The sequence below is a fragment of the Macrobrachium rosenbergii genome, chromosome 46 (genome assembly GCF_040412425.1).
Source record: "Macrobrachium rosenbergii isolate ZJJX-2024 chromosome 46, ASM4041242v1, whole genome shotgun sequence".
Classification (NCBI taxonomy): Eukaryota; Metazoa; Arthropoda; class Malacostraca; order Decapoda; family Palaemonidae; genus Macrobrachium; species Macrobrachium rosenbergii.
In genome coordinates, this window is record NC_089786.1 from 46,579,173 (window position 1) to 46,602,007 (window position 22,835).

Below are 22,835 nucleotides of genomic sequence, written 5' to 3' on the forward strand. Positions count from 1 at the left end.
AGCCAGATATTAATCTCAGTGGTTCCGTGTACGAAGATTATTGGAACTGGAGTAGGAATATAAAATTTAGGCCAAAGCCAAACGCTGGGACCTTCGGGCCAGCCCTAGGAGAGCTGTTAATCAGCTCAGTGGTCTGGTTAAACTAAGATATACTTATGAGGTCATTCAGCGCTGAAATTGAGAGTGGAAAGGTTTGAAAGGCGTAACAGGAGGGAAACCTCGCATTTGCATTATACAACAACTGTTAGGAGAGGGTGGAAAGTCAGATGAAAGAGAGAGAATATGAATGGAGGTACAGCAAAAGGAATGAAAGGGGCTGCAGCCAAGGGCCGAGGGGAAGCTACGAAGAACCTTTAGTAATGCCTACAGTGCACCGCGTAAGGTGCAATGGCGGCACTGCTGCCCTAAAATGGAAAACTTCAGTATCTGCAAAATGTTCGAAATTAAGATATGCCACCTATTGGGCCCGTAAAACACTAATACACAAGTTACTGCCGTTTCAAAATGATTCTTCAATGCTCTCCACGAGTATTTAGGGGGTCCCATTTGCAGTATCTCCAAAATCAGTAGTAAGGCAAGAGAAAACTGCAGTTTCTACCATTTTTCTCAGTTTTGTATTTTTGTAGATACTGCGGTCTTCCATTTTACGGCAGACTAGCCCACTACGGGAAAGAATATTATGAGACGCCATCTGTGTTGAAATTATCATCATATAATCATCTCGTTACGCTTTTCGCGAAGGAAAATATAACACAGAGTCTTGTCCTCGGCCTCATTATGAAGCTCTTCGTGTGGAACCAACATCTGTCGGAACCGAATCAAATAAAAACAACAATTTTCCCGCGAAATGTGATTTGCAATAGAAATAAAATATGTAAATTAACCTTCGTCGTAGTCCAGATGGCGAACATTCTCGTTATTTTAGGATAATTATACTGACTACAGTGAGTGCCGGGGAATATTTATCTTAATAGTCGTTCATTACTTTTTTTGTTGGTCTTATTCTTACTTATTTCCGGATTTTATCTTCAATAAATTCGATCATTTCGAAGATAGGACCATCATGGGGCCGAAAATTCTAGAGTCACCTGGTTAATGGTGATTTTTATTTACCTCTTAAATTTGACCTTGAACAGCTCCGACAATGCCGAAATAATGCTTCGAAAACTTAGAACAAAACAGGACCTCTGGAAGAACAAAAGTCCCGAAGTGGCGCCTAAGTTACCGCAGACTTCTTAAAAAAAAAATTAAATCTCTAAATATAACACTTTTATCTGTTTGTCTTAAGGAGGGTTCTTGGATGATTTCCAATAGTATATATATACATATATATACAGTGTATATATATATATATATATATATATATATATATATATATATATATATATATTATATATTTATATATATATATATATATATATATGTATATGTATATATATATATAAATATATCATGATGAATAAATGGTACAGTTATACTGAATTACTCCTGAAAATCTTATTAATTTCATTTGAAGTTATTTTGCCATTTTTCAAATGAGAAGCTATGACCCTTGACAAGCCTTGTCATTTGACCCTAAGACGGGTTACCTTGACCCAGCCTTCAGTGCTTCAAGATCATATGAGTTCTGCAGTGTAAATTGCAAACAATCGTTCTATAGGCTGAAAAATTACAGTTTTTTAAACTCAGAAATAAACTGTAACATGCTCCGGAAAAAAAATGAGAGTTTCAGAAGTTTATAAAAGTATTTATACTGTACTGGCAAGTCCAGCTCTGAAAAGAATAATTTTTATATATTTCTTATAGTTTCGGACAAGTAGCGGTTTTTAATTCATTCATTTTGCTAAGGAATTGAAGCATATTTACTCTCTTAGAAATATTGACTTAGGCTATAACATGCCTTCGTAAGGTACCAAAAAATAATTAACTTCTATTTTTTTCAAATAAATAACTGAATGAAATTTGACCTTTGTTTTTTTATCTTATGAGTTATGGAGTGATTCTTTTTTCCCCTCCCAGCTTAATTCTTGACCGGGGTCGCTGTTGGTAAAATGCCTCTTGAAAGGCTCATTTGTTTTCTAAAAACTGTAAAATAACAAACTTTCGACACAGAAGACTAGATATTTGTTGTCTCAGCAATGAAGCAAATAAATATTCTGGTGACTTTATTCATTACCTTCTGAAGCATTCCGAAAGTATAATATATTTATATTAGCTATTTTTTATAATGCTGATATTACAGGACGTTTGTGTTGCTTTTGTTAACGGTTCTCAGCCTAACTGGCGATGCAACACAAACATGGCCTAGCGAGCGTCTTCCCATTAGCCTATATTACATTCAAGGTCGTTCATATCTATGGAAGAGATTATTTACGTTAACTTTTTAAACAGTTACTTGAGTTCTACTTATTATCATTGTTGTTATTGCTGTTGATATTGCTCATTGTTATTATTATTATTTATTATTATTATTATTATTATTATTATTATTATTATTATGAAACAAGGCAGAACAAACTTTATCTTTCCTGAGAAACTTTCAAAGACCTGGGTCCATTTAAATGACGAGAATTACCGTTAGGAAACTCAGGCCTTCAATTAAATATAATCAAGTCATGATAAAGAAACAAGAAAACAAGTAAAATGATCCACACTCACAAAAAATGGACTGCAGAGCAATGCCGTGATCTAAAACCTACATCTTGACCAAGCTGCCATATGGTGGGTTGATTCGTCCCAAAAATTCCTGACGTTCGAGAGAGGAAACTGGTTCTTGCAGCGTTCGATAGATGGCGCCACAGACGCCGGTAGTTTTTTTTTTTTTCTTGGCATTTCAGCCTATTTCTTCTTCCTCTTCTTCTTCTTCTCTCTCATGAGGATGGTCGAATGGGTTGCCCAAGAGCAAGAGTCCGCGCTGGCATAAGGCTAGCTGAAACTGAAACAACAACTTCATGAGTCATTCAACGCTTTCGGACGAAATGTGACAGAAGAATTTTTCAAGTCTAAGAGAGTTGTCGATTTCTGTTTTGTGTGTGTGTGTGTGAGTTTTGTTTATGTTTATTTTTTTGCATTTTTAGTTTTATGCATACACATATACAGTATATATATATATATATATATATATACACACACAAATATGTATATAGCCTATATATGAAATTTTTATCACACCGTGATTTATATACAGTACAATCATGAAGCTACAATTGTCGTTTAATATCCAATTCACGCTACTTCGGGAGTACCCCCGATGGGAAATTATATATATATATATATATATATATATATATATATATATATATATATATATATATATATATGTATATATGACTAATCATTTAACTATGTGTGTTACTCCAAACATATCCGGTGACTGTACAACAGAAATGATATGGTGCAGTAGTTCCACAAACCCCCCATTAACCACTTACAAGCTAAATTCGCTATTTAGCCCTTAAATTCTCCTTTTAGGGATGGGGTTGCTAGCCACATGCCCTTGTCCCTAAGATGATTTTTGCGGTTTATATGCCGATACCCCTCAGGCTTCCCTTGGTGGTCAGCTGATGGCTGAGTCCATACGCTGGATTTTCGTGCCTCATTGTTGCTTATTTTAGTTCACACAGAGGAACCTGGCATTCATCGGTGGTCACCTTTCCAAGTACTGATCACACTCAATATTGATGCGAACGTGTTGCTGTCAAAGTGTTATGGTATATAGGTATTTTCTGAAAGATCGGTTGTATACTATATATATATTTTTTCGGCTTCTTCAATAATATGTGGTCATTATGAATAATGATAAAGACAACAGCAATAATAACACCATCACCAGCAACAATAACAACTACAACAACAACAGCAATAATAATAATAATAATAATAATAATAATAATAATAATAATAGTAACTAACATCATCTATATCACTTTACAATAAATACAGTAACACCTCGACTTAACGGACATCAACTTAGCAGACGTCTGTACTTGTCAGCTACATTATCATAATTATTTGTTGCCCTATGCTACCACTTCAGGCGAGGTACATTTTCAGATGTGTCTCTAAAACTGAATGGTAAGTGTAAGGTGCAGGTCAATGTAGGTTAGCAACTATGTGGTAATTGCTGTTAGATTCAAATCATCTAGAAAACATTCAAGGGCAGGATATGATACAGGATCTTTGTTGCTTATCAGAGAGGCCAGACCTCCAAAGTTACTGTATTCTTTTATAACAAGCCTCAGCAGAAATAAACTTAAAGAAAACACGAATATCCTACTGATGAAAGGAAGCCAGCAAAGAAGAAAGAGACAGAGAAAAATGCAGATAAATAAATATATGAACTGAATTGAATTAAATATAGAATTTAGGCCAAAGACCAAGCACTGGGACCAATGAGGTCATTGAGTGCTGAAACGGAAATTGACAGTAACAGGTTTGAAAGGTGTAACAGGAGGAAAACCTCAAAGCAGTTGCGCTATGAATCAATTGTTAGGAGGGGGTGGAAAGTAAGATGGATGAAAGAGATATGAAAGGAGGTACAGTAAAAGGAACGAAAGGGGTTGCAGCTAGGGGACCGAAGGCACGCCGCAAAGAACCATAAGTAATGCCTACAGTGCACCGCATGAGGTGCAATGATGGCACTACCCCCCTACGGTGAAATAAATACATGAACCTCAACCTATTAATAAATACATTAATGAGCAGACAGGTGTGTGGAGCCTCAAGGTAATTCTGCAGGTAGACTGTTCACCTGATTATGACTCCACAGAGAACTGGTGGTGCTCATGTTATCATCATTCTTACTCTTATTTCTGTTCTTTTTTTGCCTGTTCTCCTCAGAATTTTGACTCTGATCAAGTTCAACCATTTCGAAGGTAGACCTTCATAGCTGGAAACACAATAGGACCACGATAGGAGAACGAAAGTTTCAAAAACCACCTGTGTTGCTGCAGAAAAATGCCTCCAATTCAAGCAAATAAATAAATGAATATGTAAATATATAAATAAATAATTAAAACCTCAGGAAAAACCAGTAATTATCTGCTGAAAGTGTTTTTGCTTTGCTTTGTCAACATTCTTCGAGCTAGTATGATATTCCTTGAGATGTTCGTCTTCCCAGCAGTGCTTCTTCTTCTTCTTCTTCTTCTTCTTCTTCTTCTTCTTCTTCTTCTTCTTATTATTATTATTATTATTATTATTATTATTATTATTATTATTATTATGACAAAGATTGAAATAATTAAATTCCTTCGAAGTTAAGTATACCTTAGTTTTACCAGACCACTGAGCTGACTACAGCTCTCCTAGGGCTGGCCCAAGGATTAGACTTACTTTACGTGGCTAAGAACCAATTGGTTACTGAGGGGTTTTCCCTAGAGTAAAATGTATCTATGGAAACGAAACAAGAGTGCAAAGTTATTAAATTTGCTTCAGAAATAATGATCAATAAAAATTATCTCGTTTTTTCCAGATATTTTGCCGACATCTTCGAGACATGGGGACGACGAGAAGGAAGTTGTGGGCCGGATGGATTCTGTGGCTGTCAGTGTCTCCGGTTTACTCCCAAATACTAATTGATCTTGGAGCCATCCACGGTAATGTTTTCTTATTTCTGTGAATATAAAGACAGACAGACATACGACACACACACACATCCACAGGTGTCCGGCCTAGTAGTTAACGATATCTCGTTCTGATACCCTGGTTGGGAGTTTTGAAACTCGCCCGGGCGTCAGAATATCTTAATTTTTTCCTCATTTGGACCTAGGCTTAGTAGTGACAAGTGTTTCTAAGTGTGAAGAAATCGAGAAGTGAAGAAGGCATTGTGGTTATTAAAATTACACACACACACACACACACACACATAAATGCATATATATATATATTGTATATACATTCATTTATTCACACACACACACACACACACACACACACACACACATATATATATATATATATATATATATATATATATATATATATATATATATATATATATATATATCAACAAACAACTGATACCCTTTATTAGACATGACCTTACTTTCAGCCTGTTATCTTCTGATTTTGGTGAAAGGGTGAGACTTCAGGAATGGGATTTTTATTATATTTCTCCAAAAATTTTTATTCATCACATTTTTTCCGATAGTTCACGATTTTTATTTAGCCATGAAGCATATTTACGATCTTCCGAGTAGATATTCTGTAAACTGTTGTAATTGCCATTATATATCTTTAATAATAACGGCTTAGTTGATATTTGTTCTAAAGAGACTAGAGACTACGAGCTACTATTGCCCATAGATATAGGAATAATATCTTTTTGTGAATATAACATTAACACAACATAGCTTCATTAAACATTCAAGAATGATGCTCCTGTTGATAGACCTCTTTCATATTTTTTGCTGCATAAGAACCTAAGTTTATTTTGAACGTTTGCAGATGAACTGGAATCAAGGAATCTCAGAAATGAAAGACAACCCGTACCATCTTACCTTCACGACGTTCCGCTGGCATATAACCCTCACGGTGAGGAAGCCGAAACGAGGACTTGGGGTGCCAAAGACCCGCAAGTTTTTCGGGAAACTGCAGAGGGCAACACTGAAGTTAGTGACGTCACACAACAACAAACGCTAGCTCTCGGGGAGGGAGTCACCGCCGAGGAAGTGCTTTCATATCCGAGTGCTGTTTATACCATTGGTGAACCCCAACAGACCCAACAGCAAGCTGATTGGCCAACAACAAACACTGACGATGATGGTGATGGTGATAACGATGATTACATTACAGAGACTGAAGGAGAATCGACCCCAGTAGATGAATCTCAAGGAGAGACTTTCGTCCCCTACTCAGAGGTCACAGGGACAAACACCGACACAGATTCTGAGTTACCTGAGGGATCTGGAGGCACTACACCTGTTCAAGAGCAGACCTCGTCCCAAGAAACCAAGGACGACCAGGAAGCACAAGTTCCCGAGGAAGAAGTCGAGACTACGAAACCTACTAACTATCGCCTGCTTCCCAGCTCCTCAGTTCTCGAGATGATGGTCAAAGAGATGAGGCCTGACTTGAATGGGGAACAAACGAGGATGCGAGGCTTCCATAGTACTAACAAGAACGCATATGTAGGTATGCTATAAACCACATATTTTCCGTGTATGCTACGTTAAGTAAAACCGTCTCTTCTTCAGAATACGGGCTGTATTCTGACGAGGAAGGGAGATTGTCCCTTCGAAAGCTAAATGAATTTTAAATGCGTGCTTTGTGAGTATGACTTTCCGGATAATTTGGTTTCATAAATGCATTTTCAAGTTAAAGCAACAAAAAATTTGTCTCTGGAAAACTTAGGACTTGATGAATTCGAACAGGACCTTATAGTAAAACTTAGTCAAAATATTAGTCCAACAGGGGAAGATTTGTTTCCAATGAAAGATTTAAGGTAAGGTAATGGTCAAGATAATGACGTTTGCCTTCAAACAGGAAATGTTTACTTGAACCCGCTGTTATAACAAGGTAGGTACGACTAAACAAACTCTATGTAGAAATAATTATGATTTTTAGGTCATCAGTTTTCATTTTCTTCCAACACTGATGTAAAGTTTTCCCATCTTTTTATCGCCCCTCCATCCTCTTACTTCCAGATCACTGGAGAGAAAAAGAAGAAGAAGAAGAAGAAGAATCTACTCAAAGGATAAACTCGGTTGATTATGACCTCAGCTCACTTTGGAACAATCAGGATGCCCTTCTAATTGACGACAACAGGTAAATAGAAATAAACAAGTGCAGTTGTTCGAAGGAATTCAGGTGCTTTGCTTGGAAAGGAATCAATCGAGTTTTCTGTACAGCAATATATTGTATAATCAAGGCCACCGAAAATAGACCTATCTTTCGGTGGTCTCAGTATAATGCTGTATGAGCCGCGACCCATGAAACTTAACCACGGCCCAATGGTGGCCCATCCGATATCGTTGCCAGAAACATGATTATGGCTAACTTTAACATTAAATAAAATAAAAACTACTAAGACTAGAGGGCTACAATTTGGTATGTCTGATGACTTGCGGGTGGATGATCGACATGCCAATTTGCAGCCCTCTAGCCTCAGTAGTTTTTAAGATTTCAGGGCGGACAGAAAAAGGTAATAAAGTGCGGACGGACAGACAAAGCCGTCTCAATAGTTTTCTTTTAAAGAAAACTAAAAACAGATAGACAATATGGTAATTAGGTAAGAAATAAACTATTAACGATCTGATATAGGTCAACATGAAAGCTAATGAAGGCTACAGGCCGCCGCTAACGTTCAGGTATAACTGCGCAGATCTGCCTGCGAAGTCGTACTTTCACCACAGTTTTCTTACTCGGTTCTCTGTAGCAGCCGTGGGGTCAACAGACGACTCCCTAGATTAGCGGCAAAAAATAATAAACGCCTGAAAAAAGACGTCCAGTGAAGGAGTGGCTGTTATTCATTGTTAACATATGATGCATACGTTGATTAAATATAGCCTACACTGTTTTTTTTTTACTTCATTCCATCACTATGTTGAATATTATCGTCACATTTTAAAACTGAATTACATACATGATGCATAATCAAGAACAGATGAAAACAGTCCTATTATTGTTTTACTAACTTTTATATATACATATATATATATATATATATATATATATATATATATATATATATATATATATATATATATATATATATATATATACATATATATATATATACACACACATATTCCTCTTTTTATTTCAGAGATCCTGCAAATGCATTCGGAGGTCAGAGCTACTACCAAGAGCCAGCGCCCTCCAATGACAACAGCAACCGTCACCAACAACAGAGGCCCCTCACTGCCCAATTTCCTCAGCAGCATCCGGAAGGACTTCCTCCTCATCAGTTCAGCAGCAGACACGGACTCCCTTACATGGACGAGTCGCCCAAACACTTCAAGAACGAGGCCATCAAAGCCCAGTCCTTCTGGCGGGAAAGCGACCGGATCAAGTCCAAGCACAATTCGAGTCAAGAGGCCTCTGGCATCCAGGGCCTTCTGCATTACGTCCTCCGGCAGCATGAGGACCACGCCTCCAAGAATGGGGAGTCTTCTGGGGAGCCGGCTCCAAGCTCTACTGGCGCCTTCGCGGAGAATGTCGACACTTTCAACATCGTCATCACGAAGAACTTGACGGCAGGCCACTCTAGGCCGACTGTCCAGTATCTCTCGGACGCAAAGGTTACTGATATAATCCTGTTTGAACAGTTCATTCCAATATTACTTTCAAAAATGTCACTTAGCCAAATCACTTCACCTAGAAATCAAAGTTTAGATTTGACAAAGCAAAGCTGAGATATTTATGTAAGGTTATTATAATCAACTCACTTTATCAAGAGAACATGAAGTTAATTCTGTGAGTTTGCAAAGCTGAGATCTCTATGCAACGGTGCATTAATCAAATCTTTTTTCAAGTGCCCTTAATTAAATTTGTGTTTTTCGAAGGCTGCAGTATTAATGGAAGACTCCGACATCTAAATCTTTTCTTTTAAAACGAGATTCTGAAATCAAGTTTGGGAGTTTGCTAATCTATAATCACTGTATCAGATAATTAAGTTTGGGGGCTTGTAAAGCTGTACTCACTACACAAAGTCCCTGTAATTGGGTTATTTCAGCAAAAGAACTCGACTCTAAGTTTAGGAGACTGCATATCTAAGCTCAACATAGTCAATCACCAGACTCTGAAATTAAGCTAAGAAGATTTTTACCCTGAAAATTTTGATGGCTTTTTCCATATCCCTTTATTATCTTATACTTGATATACTGCGGCATTTTAGATCCCCAAAAATATTAGCTTTCTGGGATACTCCTCTAAGGTCTATATTTCATAAAAATTCCCACAAAGATAAGATGATATAAGAAAATTTTCGCCAGTGTGTCAGCACTGCGAACTATTGAATTTAATCACATTCTCTTGGCCAAATAGTTTCCCCACTGTACTATTGAACTTAATGTGAAGGCTGACAGGACAAACAACTTAATGCTTTTATTTAACTCGTTCGTCAAAGAAAAGAAGAGCGATTTCTACAAGCAATGCATTTAACCCTTTGCTGAAGGTTCTCCATCCATGAATGCAATTCAATCCTTAGCTGAGGAAAAGCTAATTGAAAAAACCATTTTCTGACACAGTTGTCACTGAAAACTACCTTCTAAGCCAGGTTTGATGACAGAAAAAATCAATGTTTTGCTCATATTTAAGAGATGTCTAGAGTTGTGAATACGCAGCTCTATTAATCACATCATGATTTACATTTTTTCTGTTATTGAAGGATCATGGGGTTATTCTCATCATTCACAAAGGCCCTACGTTCTCATGGAACAAGACCAAAAGGCCGTGGCACCAAATTATAAAATTTTTCAGAATTAAATGTCCATTTGGGAAAAATTAAATGAAAGTAGGCAGTAAAATACATTGCATATAATTAATGCTGAATAGCAATTAATGAGTAACCAGTGTTCACAAAAGTAGATCAATATTTAAAGCTTTCAAAACATAAGACAGCATTTGTGCTTGTAGATGATTCTTAACGCAGGCTGTAAACCTATTTTGCTCGGGACTGTATGATAGGATAAACTCCCACTGATATATCCATAAGTGTTTAGCTGAAGGTCCACATCAGCTACGGAATTCCATAATTATCTCTCCCGATCAAGCCGGAGAAGGTTGTCTTTGCTTCTGTGTCTGTCGTTTTGTCTGTTAGATTGTCTGTTTGTTAGAGGGCCACATAAAATGGTTATGGGTCGAACTTTACAAAGATTTGTCAAAATGTGGTCTTTGTTACCAACAATAAGTGATAGAGTTTTGGGAGAGATTTGACTCTAGATAATTAGATTCATCTTTCTTGTTGACACTTATAACAGCTGTTAAATTTGACACCCAATAGAGTAAAAGGAAACGGAAATGGAACGCTTGACAGATAGTTCCAAACTCTACACTGGCTCTTTTCCAGAAATTTTACTGGAATGACTGTCGAGTAAACTTTCGGTCCACTTACCTTTTTTAAGAGTATATAAAGTCTAAACTTTCGGTCCACTTAACTTTTTTACGAGTACATAAAGTCTACAAATTGGCCTAGATGTTGGTAACTCCTCAGGTGTCAAATTAATGATCGTTTTATTTGTTATGTCAGCAAAAAAGTTAAATTTTTCCGCCTTATAGCCCCTCTGGATTGGCTGCTTAAGAATTTTACAGTAATTTAAAACTCTTGCATTGACAGTTTTCCAAGATATTTAGAAAAATGGCTGCTAAATATGACTATGCTTCCACACTGGAAACGTCATTACGTCAAAATATTAGCTGAACACCGAACTGGCCTTTCTGAACACCAACTCAGACTCTGTCTTCTTAGCTTCAATAAAAATTTAGGAAATCACGTCTTGCCCCACAAACTTCCTGAGCTTACAACATTTGAAAGGCATCTTTTCAAAACTGAAGATTACGATCTTCTCATACCACTAAATATGGTGAAAATCTAAGACCACAATGCCCTCTCTTCCAGGTGAATGCAATGCTCCTTAACTCTACTGTCAGTTCTGTGAATACGGTGTCGTCTCTCCGAAACGTTGTGGATAGGGCTATACAAGAGGCCATGGCTACTAACCCCGTGACTTTCCAAGAAGCCATTGCACAGGTGATTACCCATCAGGCATGCTAAAACAATTATATTTTACATTATCTTAACAGTATTTGTCATTTATTGAGCTAAAATAGGTTGCCACTTAGAGACTTTTGGCTTTGGTCATATTTAGCATTAGTACTAACAAGCTACGTACGCTATATATATATATATATATATATATATATATATATATATATATATATATATATATATATATATATATATATATATATATATATTCATATACATTCATATATATATATATATATATATATATATATATATATATATATATATATATATATATATATGTGTGTGTATATATATATGTGTGTGTGTGTGTGTGTGTGTGTGTATAATTTTAGTATCTTCGGATAATGGATACCTTTTATTTCTCATGATTATGATTTATTCATTGAAAGTATTTGTACTCTGTATGTTAATACGAATATCAACAGCATACCATAAGATGAGAAAAGCTTTTTGGTTTCCTCTCTTCTGCCAATAACGCAACAGCAAATCACCTGTAAGAAAACTGTTGACCTTTTAGATTCTGCGAAGAAATTTCACATTACCTGCAGTTCGAAATCTTAATATAAAATTTTTTCCATCGTTCAAGGTGATCGAGAAACCCGGCTCTGTACCAACAGTAAATGTCGTCAACTCAAGCATTCCCGATTTGGGTCAGCTCGAATCAACAATCAACTCTCTCCTGGGTTCTGAAGTTGTTTACGAAGAGGAAGACCGGAAGTCCAACAGCGTGCATGGGTATATACCTTCCCCAAATGGCTCAGTGGTAAACAGACTCATGAATAATACCATAGGAATCGATAATCTCAACATCAACTCCACTTCAAAGACCAACATTGTAAACATATTCATCATTAACATTATTGGTGGAGCTGAGATCAGCACAAGCGAAGATTTACCACCTTCGTCTGTAGTTCCTAGTTCTACTTCGGCAGGCAGCGATGAACTTTCCAACCAGTCGCCTGTTCCATCAGGATTCTCTGATCTCCCAGAGGGCCCTCCTCTGAACAATCCTCATCTTGCAAGCCTCATTGAAGGAGGTTTGATTGGCCCTGCGCCTCATCTAATCTCTACAGGAATAAGTGAGCCTTTGCCCCCAGCACCCCCTTATGAAGGATTGTATGTAAACCCAACTTCCAGTGTGTTGCCACAAGCTGGTTATATTGACCCAGAGAGCTTAGTGCCTGAAGCAGAGTTACCAGTGGTGACTGCTGAGCAAGGGCAAGGAACTGAGAGCACGAGTTCAGTTCCTGAGGTTACATACGATGGAATTGTCTTGAATCACAATTATGTCTTAAATCTCCTTCCTGAATTTGTAAAAGCAACAACTATTCCTCCTATAGTTCCTTTGTACAATACTACTGCTCACAATATCTTAGGAAAAAAGCCTTCAGTTTTAGGTCTACTTCCAAACCAACTTTTCCAAATCACAAGACCATTGGTGGATTCTTCCAGTAATCATACAAGAGGAGGAGTTATGCGGGTAAAGCCTGTGGGGAATGTGACAGAATATTTTACAAATCACCAGCTTCCAGCTTCATATGCATCTCAATCCCCACGACAAGGTAACTCCTCTTTCACTAGAATTTTGTCAACAAAACCCTTTCCTCCTATACCAGGTCATGGTATTCCTCGCCACCCTAACCCTTATCAGAGTCCATATCATGCATTTAATATTGTTAGTGAAACTCGGAGTGAAAATAAAGATGACATGAATTTAGTTCAGCTGACTCGAAATGAAACTGAGACTAGCCGTGAAAAGAAGTTACCCCAAAAAGTATCTCCTAGAACACAGACCGTGAAACCAGAAGAAACAGTGCCACCAGTTAAAGAGAGAAGTCAGCAACCTAAGGCTCAGGAAACAAAAGGAGTATTACAAGAGGATAAAACTGCATCTGATGATATAATACCGGCAGGAGGGGCTTTAGATAGTCTTATGAAGGCAGTTGCTGTTGGAGCATTACCAAGTGGCATTGCTGTTGCTACTGCCCTTTGGCCTTATTGGGCACCTTTCCTTCTTGGAAAACGAAGAAAAAGAGAGAGTGGACTGTATCTGCCTCTGCCTCAGCCTCAGCCTGGATCTTCTTTAGGTAGGTCATTTGATTTGGATTCTTCTCAGTTGGAGGATCTCATATATAATATACAAAAAGCAGAAAATGAACAAAGAGACATAGTAATTAAGGCTGAAGAAAGAGCCCGTTCAGGGATACCTGTAGATTGGCTAAGTATCCTCACTGGAACTAAGTACAAGGAAGCTGGAACTGAATTTCCATCAGCATGGAATAAAACCACCCTCAAGAAAACCAATGCTCAAATAAAAAATAGAAGGCCATCATCAGCTCCAAAGCTTAAAGACAAAACCTTTACTACTGACTCATTACCAGAAACAGACCCTACTCCACTCAGAAGCACAGTTCAAGGCACCACAGAAATGACAAACGCAGAGATATTGCCAGTTGATGAGGAGAAGCCTTTGACACTCTCAAATGACAATGATGCAGTTAAATCAGGAGAAGGGACTTTGAAGTCAGGAGCCATAGAGTCAACCACAGCACAGGCTGGAAACGGAGAGTCTAAAAGTAAGGATGATACAAAAGGGGAAAAAGACTCTGTGACCCCTGAAGTTACCAGAACTACAGAGAAAGCCACAACAGTGAAACGATCAACTGATCAGTCAGACAATATTGCAACAGGGGAGAAAATGGACCAGTCTATTACGCAAGTTATATCATCATTAACATCAGAAGAGAGTTCTGGCTATGATGACTCCTCACAGCCAGTAAGCACAGTGAGTGGTCAGGAAAAAGAGGATGGTAGCTCCCCTGATGTTGCCTTAGTTACCAATTTCCTGTACAGTACCATTAATGAATGGAATCATGATCAAGAAACTGGGGGTGAAAGTCTAAATTCCCCAGCTCCTAAAGAAGGAAACCCAATTGCAGATTCTACTGAATTTATTGACATAGAGTTGATCACAGATGCCCCTCAGCAGATGGTAACTGGTACAAATAGTCCAATAGTTTTCATTAATGGGGTGCCAATGATAGCTGATGGTACCAGCGGAGCCTCTCGTCCTATTTACAGCATTCAGCAACCCCAAAGACCAAACTCATCGGTCAACAGAACACCTAACAACCCAAGCATCTCTGCACAACCGAGCACTACTGTAACCTCTTCTAGTGGAGAACAAACCATTACAGCTTTCATAAATAATCGGCCTATAACATCTCCAGTGATAGACTCAAACACAGCGTTCATCAACATTGAAACATCACCAAACCCCCTTGATTTGAACCATGTTAGTATTTCTCTTTCCCCAGATTGGGTGACTGAGAAACCAGCAGCTAATCCTATTACACAATTTGATTTCCCCACAACTGCGAGAACACCTACATCTACATCTGCTCCACCAACAACAAGCACAACTTCTACACCTACAACTGCTGCAACAACCACACCCACAACAACAACCACACCCACTACAACAACAACAACCACTTCACCCACACTGCCCCCAGTTAGAGCAGAAACTCCAGCTACTACGACCACAACCACAACAACAACCACCACCACTACAACTACTTCACCAACCACTACCACAACGACCATTACTCCTGGGTTCTTAGACTCCATTGCCTCAGCAGTGGTAGACCCAAATGGCCAATTCCAGCAAGCTATGGGCTTTGTCAGCTCCGTCGCCGTGTACGGGGCAGCAGCCCTCATGCCTCTGTGGCTGCCCGCTCTCCTCGGCAAGAGACGCCGAAGGAGAGATCTCCAGTCAGAGGACGACATTGAGGAAGCCCTAAATATTATGCAGATGACCCAGGATCCTCCATTTATAGAGGGAGAAACAGAATTGGGTGAAGCTAAGAGCGTCTCTGAAGAGGCCTCCATGTCTGTTGATAATACAGATGATGAAGTTGCTCTGTTCAGATATTATCCTTCTCTAAAAAAGTTTGTCCTATACGTTTTAAAAGAAGTTCAGAAACAAAAGAAGGCCAAGTAGAGTTTTCATCTTTGAAAATTGCAATTCACATACTCTATTTGTAAGAATTAATATTTTACTTTATGATAAATGAGAGTTAGAAAACAGGCCATGCCATCAAGACTTCTGCTGACCAGCGGTGAACATTTTAGGAGATTCTGACAGATATAAAACTAACGGCTGGGGTTAGTAGCTGACTTAAAATTAAGTACGTCTTAATTGTAGCATTATCTGTTTTCTTGCCTATAGTTTACTTTTATTTATTCCCTTGAGAGTTATTTAATTATTTATTCGTTAATTTATTTATTGAATATTTTTATTATAAAACAGGATGTAATGGCATGTAAGTTATTCAGTGTGCAATTTTAGAGTTGTTAGACATATTTGCTTAGGGAAGAACGCTCTCCAAATGGCTCCTTCCATTTGTCTGACAAGACTTGTCAAGTATTCAAGTACAATTCAGATTGATAGTGTTCTTTCATTTCCATTTGGTTAACATTATGATGCACCTATCCGCAAACGAGAAGTAATTGTAAATACCTGATTAGTTCAAAATACGACCATCCAAAAACTCCGTCGAGTGTTGAAGGTAGCCTTAGGAAACTTAACTTGCGAATATGTCCAAAAATTGAGCAACTAAAACGACTAAATCTTAAACTTTGTTGGACTACAGAAGGAGGCTGTAAAGAAATCTGCATTTCAGTTACTTGAAAATGGGTATTTTTCCTGAAACAAAGACTAGATTTTTTAAAATGCCAAGGATATTCTTGGTGTTTTCAGAATGTTGCATAAAATCAGTTCGAAGTATATTAGTAACACATTTCAGAATAACTATTTTTACAGAGAGGCGTTCTGTTTGGATAAGAAGTATTAATTCTTGAGCTAAATGCCCTTTTCAGACAGCAGAGATCCATTGTATTATCATATTAGGGTTAATAAGTAATTATTTTTTTAGTTGTTATCTGTTATTTGTATATAATGTTGATGTTATCGCCTTTTTAAAGAATTTATGTCCTTGTGAGGGTATCTGGTAAACCTGTTAAGTTTTCTGAATAAATCATCATTGTTAATTTTTCAATCTGGCTTTTCTTTTGTCTTACGTAGGGTTCCCTTCAAGGGACACTGGAACATTTAGTTAATCTATTCCATTATAAAACAAGATTGTGTTTGCGAATGGCAGTGCCCAAGGTGGCGGAGTTCTCATTATACAATTGACTTATCAGCATGACCTATAGCTTGACTCTGCTTTGCACCAAGATTTCGCTAGTAAAGCTTGCGTGCCTATTACACAATCTCTATCTAGTATAGTTCACAAAATCAGTTCTAAGGGAAGTACTAACTTTAGTAGACAGACAGAGTCAAAGAGGGCTGGACAGATTAACAGACAAACAATAAATGACTATACTGCCCTAAAATGGAAGACTGCAGTATCTGCAAAAATACAAAACAGAAAAATAGTAGACACTCCCTTGCCTTACTACATATTTTGCAGATACTGCAAATGGCACCCCCTAAATGCTCGTGGAGAGCATTGAAGAATCATTCTGAAACTGCAGTAACTTGTGTATTATTAGTGTTTCACGAGCCCAATAGGTGGCATATCTCAATTTCGAAAATTTTGCAGATACTGCAGTTTTCCATTTTAGGGCAGTATATGTTCCTGGTGGTCATTAAATCAGAATAAAAGAATTTGAACGAATGAATGATTTAAAATGCAGCAATAAGTCCTGTGTAACGCTACAAATGCCGCAGATTGGGTTAGTTTACATTGAACTGGCTTTATGCCAGGACATGCCCTTCCCCTAGGCAGTCCACAAGTGTGGCATGGTGTTGAAGGGGGAAAAAGAGGATTTGTGGACCTCTGGACTCTCAGAACCAGCAGACGTAATAGTAAATTAGATTAGGTACCCAGAGCAGTAATGTCCAAATGGAGTGATGGCCAGGACACTGCCATTATAGTGAAGGATACACACAATCATTATATGATTCTTTAATGTAAAATATAAAACGTGGAAATTGGAAAATAGTGCTGTAAAGAAAATGAGTGAGTGAATTAATAACATCATAAGGTTTGCATTGTGACTACGGAGATAAAATGATTTTGTGGAGAACTTGGAAGCGAGTAACATTGCTTTTTATGAAACAACTCGATGACGAAGTCTAACGACAGCGAGAACGGTATACTGACGATGTGGTCACCTTCTGGTGAGTGACTCATTGTCTGTATCTGACGGGGAATTCGATGACACTGACACCTACTGAGTGAGCTACTGTGGCAATTGGACTTTAGCGACGTTGTCGGAACTAGCTAGAATTAACCAAAACGACAGTGACAATGTTTATAATATGTGATACTCAGTTGTAAGATCAGCAGACGCTCATGTAAAAGGGAGGTTAATGAAGACGATAATAGAACTGAAACGAAGAATAGAAAAAAAGTCTACTTTCTGAAGCTAGTATGACTCTATATTTTTTTAAATTTAGGCTGAGTCAGCACCGGGGCACTTCAGGCCATTCACTGCTTAAAACAATGCAAGGAAGGGACTGAGTGGTTGGACAACGAGATGAAGAGCTCCAGAAAATAAACGAACGAAGTACAATGATCGAAAGATGAAACTGAGAAAACCCGACAGTTGCACTAAGAAGTAATAATTAGAGAGGCTAAACAGCAATATTGAAGAAAGAGAGAGGCTAAAAAGAAGGTGCAGCTAGGGACCAAATTTACGCTGCAACACCCTTCAGTAATGCCTACGGTGCACCATTTGAGGATGAAATAGTGGCACTAACCCCCTACCAGGACTAATTTGGCTAGTAGCCCATGGGAGGAGGCGGAGTAGTCGGTAGATCTAGCCTTGAAATGGGACTACCTACTTCACAGTCTACATCTGCTGGATACTGGAAATTCAAATGATGACTGGACTGAGATGGCTCAAAACGAAGTAACGTATAGGGGTCAGGTATGAGCTGCAAAAGGTCAGAATGAAATCTGAGAAGAAACACGAACGTCACTTCTCGAGCTATGCACTCAAAAAAATATTCATTTTTTAAAACACGCTTTTATTAAAATGCACTAAAAAGTACAAAATAATTTTTTGATACACACCATGATTTTCTTACAAGTAATCATATCGTAGACATGATTAATTGTAAGGAAATCCCGGTGTCTCAAAAAATTTTGTACTTTTTAGTGCATTTTAATAAAAGTGTGTTTTAAAAATATTTTTTTATGTTTTTTTTTATTTTATACTTTTCAGTTTTGACAGAAATTGTAGCTGATTTATGATTGTAACTAAAAAAAAAAAGAAACGTGATATCCTGTCGAGTCAAAGGTGGTTTGAAAAATCGGTAGAGTTATTAACTTATCCTACAGAGTCAAAGAAGGTATGAAAAATCCGAAGAGTTTCATACAAATCCTGATATACTGGGAAAGGTTACTGTAGTGTCACTAGAGGTCACTACTAACCTACTGATCATGCAAGGTTGTATTGTCACCTGGACTGATGAACCAAGCAAAATTTCAAGTCCTCAGACGAAGGGAACAGGTCCGAAATTGAGTTACAAGATTTGACCCAGACAGACAAACGAACAGACATACGCAGAAATCAAGTTAAATAAAAACATGTAAAAAGAAGACAGTTTGCCCAGACTACAGCAGCATGACTCATTAACTGGGTTTTCACGACCATTGTAAGACAGGGTATTACAGAAAAAAAATCTCCAATTTTTCATATCAAGCCCAGGGACAGCTGAAGCGTGCAGAAAGAAACTGCTCTTTGTATAAAGTACAGGAAGTTTAGATATTAAAGATAACAACTTTCAGTTTTATTTCTGTCTAAAACAGCCAAATTTGTTACCAAAAACTCTTGTCTTATCACGGCTAGTGATAGTCTGGAATCACAGAGAAACAGACTTCACTTTTTCCTTATCACGGACAGACATAGTCGAGATATTTCAGCGAAAACCTTTTCCCACTAAATTCAGGAACAGATGAGCTTGTCCAAATATTTTCTCCCCACCAGAAAATAAAAGACCTTTGAAGAGAGAGTTTTGATTTTATCTTCGAAAAGTAATCAAAGTGAATAACAACAAAATACAGTAACATGATGCGAAGAAGCATAACAAATAACGGGTGTAATACATAAAGCTGTAATAGATAAGCAACAAATAACGTTATCAGAATCTACAGCATGATTTTTGTTGTTGCAAAGAGTGAAGTGGTTCAGAAATGCTGTCAAGCAAACGGAGAATATTTTCATCAAGCTTGCACTGTCATTATAATGAAGATCAAGATTGTATTGCTCTCTGTTTTTTGTGCAATGCTCCGTCTATCTTTCACACTGTTGCCATTGCAGAAACAAAATAATAAGTATTATCATTTCCTTTAAAATCTATTTTGAAAATTTCTACAGAAATTAATGAGCATAAAGGATCTCTGCGTAGATTCAGAAAGACTGCTTGTCTCAGAACATAAAATTCTTTTAGAAGAAGAAGAAGAAGAAGAAAAGAAGAAGAAGAAGAAGAAGATAGCAAATTCCTTGATAAAACATTGCTTGGTATAGCAACTTCTTGCATTGCCTGGTTGCTGCAATAGCGTTCGCTGCTGATACAAGCACGTGTCATCTACACGAAAACCAGAGGTAACAGGGAAGCCACCTGTCTTCAGTAAGCTGGATACTGTTATGTATCTCTTCTTTAATGTGTGACTTGCTGCTTCACTTTCCACTAATATATATATATATATATATATATATATATATATATATATATATATATATAAATTATGTACAGTATATATATATATATATATATGTATGTATGTATGTATGTATGTATGTATGTATGTATATATGTATATATATATATATATATATATATATATATATATATATATATATATATATATATATATATAGATAGACAGATAGATAGATAGATAGATAGATAGATAGATAGATAGATACTTTTGTTACAACCATCCTAAGATTACCTTTTGACAGTACGAACGTCTCGAAAGGAATTTTAAGTAAAATTTTACTCTAAAACACACATTATCTATATATGTGGCCTTTCTAATGCTTATCAACTTTCTGCTTTGGCATTGAAAGAAATAAAAAAACTGTGGGAAGCTGATGGTATGATACCTTTAAAATACATGTATCGTATTTTTTTCTACTAGGATCTGCACAGTATTTCAGAAATGACTGAACCATTCCTCTAAAAAATTTTTTCCAGTCAACCATTTTTCTGGCCAGCAGTTTTGTAGTGTTAAGTTTTCAATTTCTAAGTAGTTTAAACAACTTTTTTTTCTATTTCAAAGACTGGAATTCATCCGAGATAAAAGATATCACCTAGGAAACAATGACCCTAATTAAAATCCTGTCCTGATCTTCAGGTAGTCCCTCTGGTTCCTAAACAGCCCCGCCAAGAAAGCCTTGGCATTGGCATAAATCTTATTTGGCATGATGACATACCTGTCCATGGTTTCTATCACTTTCATTGCCGCCCTTAGGTCTTCTTGTCTAGCTATAATGGTACTCATGTTGAAATCCTTGCGCATGCGCAGGAACGTCAGAACCGCTAGGCCTACCTCTTGGTCTATCCTCTTCAAGCTAAAGTTAGTAAGGGTATCCACTGAGTAGTCCTCGCCGCAGGAGGAGCATTTGTTATCGCTGCGGTTAATGAAGTGAGAGCACTGGGAGCATTTCAGCTGGTAGTTGTCCGGGAGTTGATTGAAGGTTGGCCATCCCTCCGTGCAGGCTCGGCAGGTGCAGGAGAAGAGGTAGTTGTTCGTCAGGATTTCCTTCCTCAGAGAGAGGTTCTGGGTGCCATAGCCTCGCAGGTAACCTGTCGTGACTTCTTGGCCCGGCTGGATGAGCTGAATTGCCTGCATGATGCCGAGGTTTCCCTTGTTGCAGGTGATGACAGCCTGGTCACAGGAGTGGTTGGCCAAACTCAGTGTTGGGGAGATCCACGAGCCTATGTTTTGAATGTCAGGGGTTCCATCTGCACCTGATGTCTGGTAGGAAAAAAGGGAGGATGGAATCAATTTCAGTTTCAGAGAATATCAGAGCTGATATACAGAATCGAGTAAGATTTTAAGATTATATACAAGGCACTAGAGGCATACATATCTACTTCCACTTCAAATTTCATAGGTATTTTACTGCATAATTGTGAAGTTTGACAATCACAAAACTCGTTTGAAACATTTTTTGTGATTCTATTTCTTTCTAAATCGATGGGGTTTGTATGTTACATTGCTATACATTAGAGAGAAAAATTAGGCCTACCCACCAGCAGTTCTCCATAGCGATGTCCATTAGAGAGATCACCCATGATGTGATGGAAGAGGGCGCTGCCAATCGCTACTGCATCCTCTTTGCTGGGTTCAAAAGGTTTCAGGGAATCATCGACAAAGTACCTCTGTGATCGGATAAGCAGCTTCGTCAGCATGAAAGCACCGGCACAGATTGTGAACAGGCTTCTTGAGTCTCTCTTCTCCTGGTTCGTAACCAGGCAATAGATAGTTCGGTAGCTATTCGGGTCATAGACACCCTTGTCGTTAAACCCAAGTGCTAAAGGCGATTTGCTGTCCTTTTCTGATCGAAACTGAGTCAGGAGGTCCTTCACGGCTGCGAAGGGAAGCTTTGTAACAATCCTGTATGGAATGATGAGACAGGTGTTCATAGAGCCTAGGGCTGGTAGGATTGGACACTCGAGGGAGTGCTGTCCTGAGAGTCCTTTCCTTCTGCATCCTTGATTGCAGAATACAACCTGAAATTCAGTAAGAATTTTAATCACCTTCGTCATTTCTCTGATTTTCAGTGCCAGTTCACTGTACGAGATCATAAATAATGGCAAGAATAATCATGGGAATAAATGACAAACCAACTTCAGGTATTTTGACAAAAAATGGGAAAGCAATCCATGAAGTGGATTTGCTGATGGTGACAAAAGACTTTTATTTCATATCTATTTTCTTTTGTAGAGAATGACCACTCTGCTACGATCTTGCAACAGGCTACGATCATATCCCCTTACAAATATCATTCAATACCCCATCCCTACCTACCATGAACCCCTTAACTGACAGTCTACCTGCTATAAATTGGGACTTTAAAAACCAGCAGAAAACCAGAACCT

At 37.8% G+C, this 22,835-nt stretch overlaps 2 protein-coding genes across 3 annotated transcripts in view; one reads left to right on the forward strand and one right to left on the reverse strand.

The window, feature by feature from the left end:
* Window positions 1–16,744, forward strand: part of LOC136830280 (mucin-17-like) — a 54,841-nt gene extending 38,097 nt beyond the window's left edge. For both annotated transcript variants that reach the window (XM_067089660.1, XM_067089661.1), the window contains exons 2-7: window positions 5,471–5,594; window positions 6,445–7,131; window positions 7,644–7,764; window positions 8,765–9,239; window positions 11,558–11,689; window positions 12,297–16,744. In XM_067089660.1, the coding sequence (XP_066945761.1) occupies window positions 5,495–5,594; window positions 6,445–7,131; window positions 7,644–7,764; window positions 8,765–9,239; window positions 11,558–11,689; window positions 12,297–15,713 (4,932 nt within the window). In that variant the 5' untranslated portion in view covers window positions 5,471–5,494 and the 3' untranslated portion in view covers window positions 15,714–16,744. The remainder of the gene's footprint in view (window positions 1–5,470; window positions 5,595–6,444; window positions 7,132–7,643; window positions 7,765–8,764; window positions 9,240–11,557; window positions 11,690–12,296) is intronic.
* A 3,870-nt stretch (window positions 16,745–20,614) lies between these two features.
* The window catches only part of LOC136830281 (SET and MYND domain-containing protein 4-like), a 10,979-nt gene continuing 8,758 nt past the window's right edge, over window positions 20,615–22,835 (reverse strand). The window contains exons 4-5 of the mRNA XM_067089662.1: window positions 21,987–22,466; window positions 20,615–21,708 (exon numbers count right to left, since the gene is read on the reverse strand). Coding sequence (XP_066945763.1) covers window positions 21,061–21,708; window positions 21,987–22,466 — 1,128 coding nt within the window. The 3' untranslated portion in view covers window positions 20,615–21,060. The remainder of the gene's footprint in view (window positions 21,709–21,986; window positions 22,467–22,835) is intronic.